The following is an 8,654-nucleotide window of genomic DNA, read 5'->3' on the forward strand; positions in this document are numbered from 1 at the left end:
ATAATGCCGCGGACGTGATCTGAGACATCCCCGATTCTGGTTCCGGGAAAGCAATGTGGCATACGTGTGTTTCTATCGCTCCCACAGAACCACGTTTCTGCTCCTCTGACTAAAAAATCTCCAAGCAACACTGCAGTGTCCTAAGTTTCCTTTACGTTTCTCTTGTGAATGTTGTTTATGTAATGCTGCTGCAAGTAAGTGTTTTACTTCACTTGTGCATACATGTACCTGCACATTTGAAAATGAACTAGCCGCCTGGCATTGACACTGACAAAGCCGCAAAACAACGTATTGCTCCGCTACGACAGTTTGTAATGCCTCTCCGTTATCGTTTGGCCCGTTCGATCATTATATAATTATCGAGAAATATTGCGGAATCGTTTTCTCCCGATATCTGCCCACTTGCTCAGTTGTTCAGACTCACCATTGGGATCCGAGTACGTATTTTTGACATTACGTCCTGTTCTGCGTTTGAACTTACCTTCAGAGTCTGTTATGCGTTAACATCTACTGACATTTTATTACTGTTAGGCAGCATTTCGAAAAATTGTTCCTTTATTTGATTTAATCATGGGGAACTTTGTCTCGGATATACTGCTCATTTTCTACATTACTTGTTATTCTTCTGTGTCTCTGCGTTTGCCTTCCAGCATAATTAAACAATAAACCATTTACTGGTCACCTGATAATTGACACAAAAACAGATGTATTCATTTGGGAGTTTACTTAATTTCTACAAAGCGCAGTTTGCCACTGAGAGTATCATTGTCAGTACTTAAATTCATTGTGTGACAATTATATGGCGATTTTAAACAGGAGTCTGCAGTTAGTAGTCATTGTCTTCGTTAATGCTATGTTTCAGCTCGTGGTCAGAGTCTCAGTAGTGTGGTCTTATGCAGTGGGTGCGGGTGAACTAACCTGCAGGCTTCGGGAAAGTATCCAGCTTCCCAATATCTCTAAAGATGGGGACGTTGTACTAGGGGGAATATTCCCTGTACACTTTAATAGTAATCGTCAGATAAACTTATTCACCAAACAAAAAGAAGAAAAAGGCTGCAAAAGGTGAGTTTATTTCAGGTATGACCGTATGCAGTTTTGATGAATGTCTCTTAGAATTTTGTCAAGAACAGTATTACGAGGACAGTCTGGTAAGTGCAGTTCGTTTAGTGGAATCAGATTAAAGATGTGGAATATGGATAAAAGGAGCCAAACTGTTGTAGGAGTTCAGCGGGCGAAGCAGCCTTTGCGGAGGAAAATGGACAGCCGACGTTTCGAGAGTTCACTCTGATTTCCAAAGAGCCACGGCCCGAAACGCCTGACTTCCCGAAAGTGCAAATACTGGGCATTGTTTAATTTTTAATATTTATTGGTACGGTGCTGAGCAGATTCAAAGATTTCTGGAAGGGAATGTTTCGAGGGCTTTAGAAAAATGGAAAATTCTTCCCTCACCTTAATCCTTGCTTTTTTTTCAGTTTTGATTTAATGGCCTTCCGCATGTTACAGACCATGATTTTTACAATTGAGGAAATAAACAGGAATGGGAGACTGCTGCCAAACATAACACTGGGCTATAGGATTCACGATGACTGTAACTCCCCCGAAATTGCAACAAAGGCTACTCTGGCTCTGCTGAACGGTCAGGAGAAAACATACACGGGTCAAGCGTGTGACGGGCCCCTCGCTATCTCCGGGATCGTTGGTGGCGCTGGGTCCTCGGTGTCCATCGCTGTTGCAAGAACAACCAGTCCTTTTGGAATACCACTGGTGAGATTTGTTTAAAACTATTGTGGTCACGAAGACGTAAACAGAAGCGGAAGTATACCGGGTCCGATGCGCTGGTTTTAACACCGCAGAAAGAGCATTTCTGGATGTACATTGTAAACATTTATCTGACATTAAATGTACTTTTGAAACCTTACAATGTTTAAATTTCCGTCACTCCTGTTACTGAAGAATATTTGACAGTGTCACACCCGCACATTAATCCACACACCTAATGTCTGATTGAATGCAGGTCAGCTACTTTTCAACGTGCATGTGTCTCAGTGACAAGAACGAATATCCAACTTTTTATCGAACTATCCCAAGTGACGAACATCAGTCCAAAGCGCTGGGGCATCTCGTTCAGAAGTTTGGATGGACATGGATTGGAACCATTAACAGCGACGATGACTATGGCAGCTCCGGAGTAAGGGCCTTTATAGAAACTGCTGTGGATTTCGGTGTTTGCATTGCCTTCTCCGAATCATTTCACAGAACGGACCCCGCAGAGAAGATCACTAGGATAGTGCAAGTGATGAAAGAGGCGACCACAAAGGTCGTGGTAGCCTTTGCTGGACCTGGCGAAATGCGCATTTTATTTCAGGAGGTTATACGGCAAAACGTCAGCGGTGTGCAGTGGGTGGGCAGTGAGGCGTGGATTACAGCGGACATCGCTGGTGAAGATCGAGACCGGCTCTTCCTTACCGGGACAATCGGAACTACGGTGCGCGCAGTGGAAGTTCCAGAGTTGCGGGACTTCCTACTCAAAGTCCACCCTTCCAGTTTTCCCGGTAATCCATTAGTGAGGGAGTTTTGGGAAACCACCTTCAGGTGTACTCTGAATTCAGAAAACAAGGCATATACAGTAGGTTCACCTGGTCGGCTCCCGCAGTGTAGCGGAGATGAGAGTTTGCATCGAATCAGCAACACCTACACTGACTTGACCATGGACGGGAACTCTTACAATGTATATAAAGCGGTCTACGCTTTTGCTCATGCGCTTCACGATATGTTTTCATGTGAAAGTGGCAAAGGACCATTCGCGAACAACACATGTGCACGTCTTTCAACCTTTCAACCATGGCAGGTAGGGAGCTGATTGCGTTTTAAGATGCCTTTCAATGTAGCTGCTGCAATTTGGATATTCAGTCCAGCGCTGTACTTATACAATGAATGACAGGGCACCGACCAGTGTTTTGGAACAGAGGGAGACCATCCCATAGAAATGCACAGTTTTATGATAGTGGTTGGGGAATTGTACAAGGTGAGGATGGAGCTGTTTAGTACGCTAGCCTTTACTAATCGGAGAAGGAGTTTAGGAGCAGGGACACTATTTTGCGCTTATAAGGCCTCACTCGGTGTATTCTGTACAGATTCGGTTTGACCGTTAAAAGCAGACTGTAAAGCTAGAGTGGGTAGATCAGCGGATGAAGGGTATGGATAGGGTGGAATGCTATTGTCCTTTCTCAAGGTCGCGGCAGTCTATTACTAGAAGGCACAGATACAAAGTAAAAGGCAAGAAATTAAAAGCGACTTTAGAGACAACCGCTTTGCACAGAGGGCAGTGATTACTTGGAATGAGTTGCTTGAGGAGGTAGCTGAGTCGGGTATCATTGCAAGATTTAGAGGCTTTTGGATAATTACACTGATGAGGCGGCCTGGAGGAATATGGGTCGAACGCAGGGAATTGGGACGAACAGAGTAAGTACACTGGTTAGCATGTACCTATTGAGCCGAAAGCTGCATTACTCTATCACTTCAAGCAGTGACAAACTGGTCATTTCCCGTCAGAGATATGTTTAATTAGACAATAAATTCTTGAAGGAAAATAATACTGCACCTTGTATTTTAGCTCCTCCATTACATGACATCAATTTACTTCAGAACAAAAGTCGGGGAAAAGGTGTATTTTGACCATAAAGGCAATCCAGCAGCCGCGTATGACTTTGTCAACTGGCAAATGAATGTGAAGGGTACAATTACATTTCGGAGAGTTGGATATTACAACGGATCAGCGCCTCCGGGTAAAGAACTTGTGCTGAACACTCATCAGATTTTCTGGAATGGTGGTAAGCGTGAGGTATGGTCGCCAAATGAAAGTGGGTAACTTTGTTTAATGATAATTATCCACTTTAAAGAAGTGCGAAAATATAACTAAGAGTACAAGCAAAATTTTAAAAACAATCGATTTTAGGGATCAGGGAAACTTTGTGAACAATGGCTGGGAGACGATATAAACCCAGTTAGTGATTGTCTATCGTGTCAGTTGATGATAGGAAATCTGTGCGGGAGTTTTTAAAGTGGAAAATCCTTCGGACTGGGGCAGTTCCAATCTCTCGATCTCAAATTTTGGAGTCCAGTGATACGAACTCGCGTCATTTACAAGCGTTTTCCTTCGCTTTAGTGGATGATGAAGACATCTTCTGTATCTTGTCATCCATGCCCTTCGCTCTCCACGGAGGGTTGCAGTACTGCCTTCTTGGCCGTTGGATCTCACTGTAGATCTTATAGGCCCAGTCCACCGCCCCTGAATTCACAGGATAGGACAACCATGAACCTATTTCACCGAGGTATGAGGCTGTAGGCTACCCTCAAGTGGTTTAGCCCATCTGTCGAAATGGTGTACGAGGGTGTGGTCGCTAACTCATGTACACAGATACTTTGAGCTACAGGTGGAGCTGAGTGTCCGATGGGGCCTGAAGGTTAGCGAGCTGCCTTGGAATGGATACAACAAGTCCCTTTAACAGAGCTATCTTCCTACCCGGATACCTCATACACCTCAAAAACCCAGATAGCACATAGGTTATGTAAATTATTATCAGAGAGTACCTTTAGTCTTAGCGGAACTATAAGGCATTAACTGGATTTGGAAACCTTTTAAAGAAATTTTAAGCTCCATAAGAAGCTTGCAAGAAGTAGTAACTCACATTACAGACGGAATTTAAAAATGAAAAAAGAAACAGTGGTGAAGAGTACAAGATTTTTTTTCTAGGTTTTTCTGTTTTCCTTTATAGCCAGTGGTCTGTGAACAACTGGCTGTGGGCAGAAAGTTGAGCTGCAATTACAACACTTTGTTGCAGGAACCCCGAGAGGAACAGATTGGGGACAGCGGCACTGACATGTTTCCTCTCACTCTTTATGTCTTCAATACTTCTGACATGTTTTCAGAAAAAAATTAAATTGCCAAAAGTTATGAAGTTTACAGGGAGTTTTCAGTGCTGAAGAAAATGGAAGGAAAGTTGCAGCAGCATGTCGCCCAATAGCATCAGGTCCTTGCATAGAGGTTGGAATAAGAACAGCAACATCATCACCCCACAAGTAGTCAACACACCATGAATGGTTTTCATCCTTTATCGAAGAGGTTTAACCTGCTAGAGGCAATTCAAATCTGAATAATGGGGATATTAACATTTCCTCTATTTAGAGCATAGAAGATACAGCACAGCAGGGGTCCATGATGTTGTTCCGATTTTCTAACGTATTCCAATATCAATCTAACTCTGCCACATCGCCTATAACCCTCAATTTAAATTTAATCAACGTACCTATCTAAGAGTCTTTTCATTATCTGCAATGTATCAGCCCCTGCCCACACTCCCAGCAGTGCTTTCCAGGAACTTACAATTCTCCATGCAAAAAAAAAATCCTTCTCTGATATCTCTCTAGTGTTTCCTCCATTCAGCTTAACGTTGTTCTCTGGTATTAGTTTTTGCTGCGCTGGAAAATGGGGGTGGCTGCACGCTCCATACAGTATATACCTCATTCCTTGCTCCAAAGAGAAAAAAAAACGCAGATGGTTCAACTTTCCTCATAAATCATGAGGAATGATAATCCAGACAGTATCCTGGTAAATCTCCTTTGTGTCCTCTCTAAAGCTTCTATAGACTTCTTATAATGAGGAGAATCGAACTAAACACACTGTTCCATGTATGATCTATCCAGAATTTTAGAAAACTGCAACATTAACTCGCGGCTCTTGCAAAAAAGAAGAAAGTTTAGGTAAAGTGGAAGTAAAACGAAGCTTCTTTTGCTCAGTTTGTCTCCGCAAATTTCAGCATTTTTTTTGTTTACTTCTGAGCGCCCAAGGACGTGATGTTTTATTTAACCATTTTAGTGTAAGCCTCGCTGGTAGCTATGGAGGTCGCATTCAGAACTTTCCAAACGAGCGAGAGGGTGAGTGGGCATTTTTAAAACAATTTTGTCGTGAAAGTTCGAGAACAGAAAATTAAAACCGTTCAATGAATACTAGATTATAGGCACTGATATGCAGGTTAAGTTCCAAATAATTTGTATTTGTCAAAGTAATTAGGTCTCACAATATTTACACACAGCTAGATGGCAATGGACTCATGCAAAAATCAGATAATCAAATAATGTCTGCATTTATTCCTTTAAGATTCCCCGAGCAGTCTGTTCTGAAAGGTGTCCGCCTGGAACAAGAAAAACCGCCAGGCAAGGACAACCAATCTGTTGTTTTGATTGCACGCCCTGTGCGGAAGGAGAAGTTAATAACAGCACAGGTGAGCGGAAGTACAGTACTGTATCCTGGTTTCTGACAATTGCCTTGGGAGACTCTTGAAGCGTCTTCCTCAACAATGATCACATTTTTTTCTTGTTTGCGCAGACTCTACAGACTGCATCAAGTGTCCACGCCTGTTCTGGTCCAACGATCAGAAAAATAAATGCATCCCAAAGAAAACTGAGTATCTGGCTTTTACCGATATCCTGGGTACGGTGCTGGCGGTTCTCGCTCTGCTTGGAGTGTGCATGTCTGTACTGGCAGCAGTTCTCTTCTTTAAACATCGAGAGACCCCCTTGGTTAAAGCGAACAATTCCGAGCTGAGCTTCCTCCTTTTATTTGCGTTAAGCTGCTGTTTCTTGTGCTCGGTCTCATTCATTGGCAAACCGGCAGACTGGTCCTGTATGTTACGCCGCACGGCGTTTGGCGTCTCGTTTGTCCTATGTATCTCGTGTGTTCTGGTCAAAACCATTCTGGTGCTGACGGCATTTAAGGCAACGCATCCCAGCAGTAACAGGATGAAATGGTTTGGTCAAAGACAGCAGAGGACAAGTGTCTTCCTCTTGGCGTCCGTGCAGGGTTTAATATGTGTGCTTTGGCTGCTCACTGAGCCCCCTTACCCTGTGATTAACACCAAATATTACCGGGAAACGATAATTTTAGAATGTGATACAGGATCTTCTGCAGCTTTCTACTCGGCGTCAGGTTATATCGCCGTGTTATCGTGCATTTGCTTTGTCTTGGCCTTTCTCGCAAGAAAATTGCCAGATAACTTTAACGAGGCAAAATGTATAACGTTCAGCATGCTCATCTTCTGTGCGGTTTGGGTCACTTTTATTCCGGCCTCAGTGAGCTCTCCTGGGAAATACACGGTGGCGGTTGAAGTGTTTGCCATCCTGGCGTCCAGTTTTGGATTGCTGCTCTGCATTTTTGCACCGAAGTGTTTTATTATTGTAATCACTCCGGAGAGAAACACCAAGAAGCACATTATGGGTAAAGTGGGATGAGCTGATACTTTAAAATATGAGCATTATCTTGTTCAATTTTCCGGGAGCTGACATGGAACATCGAAAAACCGGTCACTTGTCAGGCTGAATTAAATGGTTTAATATTAGTTCCTCATTTAGTTTGGAAACATTTATTTTAATCCCGAGAGTCACTCAGCTGTATGTAATCAATAAACGATTGATGTGTGAATGTTTAAATTTGTATGTTTATGTTTTTGATGTCAGGATCGACAGTAACATTAATTACTCAGTATTGACTGTAATTAGTCTTTGTTCACTTGAATTTTTAACCTTTTTTAAACTTACCTTGTCAGTTAGGATTGCTTCTCCTTCCTTTAAAATATTTCATTAACTTTCGAATGTATCTATCCCGAGCCTTCCGAATTGCTCTCAGAAACTCCAGCCGTTGCTGTTCTGACGTCATTCCAGATAGGTTCCCTTCCAATTGACCTTGGCCTGCTCCTCTCTCACGCTTCTGTAATTCACTTTAATGCACTGCAATACTTTAAATCGGGAAGGCCAATGAGGTAAAAGCTCTCTTTACGACCCTGTCCAACTGTAACGCCACTTTCAATGAGTTGTCGATCTGCATTACCAGCTCCCCCTGTTCTACTGTACTCATCAGTACCCTACTACTCAATATGTAAGTTGTACCATGGTTTGTCCTCCCAAATTACAGCACTTCAAACTTGCTTGCATTAAATTCCATGTGGCACATCGCAACTCACTTTTCTACCTGCTGCAGACTCTGTTTCAAACTTTGATAACTTTCCTCATCGTTCGCTATCTCCCCAGACGTGGTGTCATCCGCAAACTGGATGATACAATTTACTACATTATCATCCAAATTCTTGGTATAGGTGGCAAACAAGAGTGAACCCAGCACCGATCCCGGCGGCACACCACTACAGTCAGAGAAGCAACCATTCACTGCTACTCTCTGGCTTCTACCTCGAGGCCAATGTCTAATCCAATTTATCACTGTACCCTGAATGTCTAACGACTGAACTTACTTGACAAAACTTACATGCAAGACCTTCTTAAAGCTTTACTGAAGTCAATGTAGCCAACATCTACTGTTTGTCTTTCATAACTTTCTTGGTAACTTCCTCGAAAAACTCTATACTATAGGTTAGACACGAACTACTGTGCAGTCTTGACTATCCCGAATCAGTTTCTGTTCATCCAAATACGATACATTGGAATACTTTCCAATAGCTTAGGCATTACTGATGCCGGACTCACTGATCTAGAATTTCTGTAGTTATTCTTAGAACCTTTCTTAAACAATAGAGCAACATTACTTAACCTCCAAACCAACAGCACCTCTCCTGCTTTCACCACGTAACATGTGGCACCTTGACTAC

The 8,654-nt window shown here is 42.7% G+C and overlaps 1 protein-coding gene across 1 annotated transcript; it reads left to right on the forward strand.

Annotated features, from left to right (window-relative positions):
• The first annotated feature begins 1,491 nt into the window (after positions 1–1,491).
• On the forward strand, positions 1,492–7,287 carry LOC140724622 (extracellular calcium-sensing receptor-like). The gene is made up of 5 exons (XM_073039045.1): positions 1,492–1,764; positions 2,015–2,848; positions 3,614–3,841; positions 6,158–6,281; positions 6,386–7,287. Exons 1-5 carry the CDS (start codon positions 1,495–1,497, stop codon positions 7,285–7,287), a joined length of 2,358 nt encoding a protein of 785 aa, XP_072895146.1. The 5' UTR covers positions 1,492–1,494.
• The last annotated feature ends 1,367 nt before the right edge of the window (positions 7,288–8,654 follow it).

The sequence above is a fragment of the Hemitrygon akajei genome, chromosome 3 (genome assembly GCF_048418815.1).
Source record: "Hemitrygon akajei chromosome 3, sHemAka1.3, whole genome shotgun sequence".
NCBI classification, from domain to species: domain Eukaryota; kingdom Metazoa; phylum Chordata; class Chondrichthyes; order Myliobatiformes; family Dasyatidae; genus Hemitrygon; species Hemitrygon akajei.

What these genes read in the sequence shown, in the direction of transcription:
- LOC140724622 (XM_073039045.1), top strand. Translation starts at nt 1,495, where the DNA reads ATGTTACAGACCATGATTTTTACAATTGAGGAAATAAACAGGAATGGG. An exon ending in CAACCTTTCAACCATGGCAG is followed by an intron (nt 2,849 to 3,613) that starts GTAGGGAGCTGA and finishes CTTGTATTTTAG; the next exon opens with CTCCTCCATTACATGACATC. An exon ending in AGAAGTTAATAACAGCACAG is followed by an intron (nt 6,282 to 6,385) that starts GTGAGCGGAAGT and finishes TTGTTTGCGCAG; the next exon opens with ACTCTACAGACTGCATCAAG.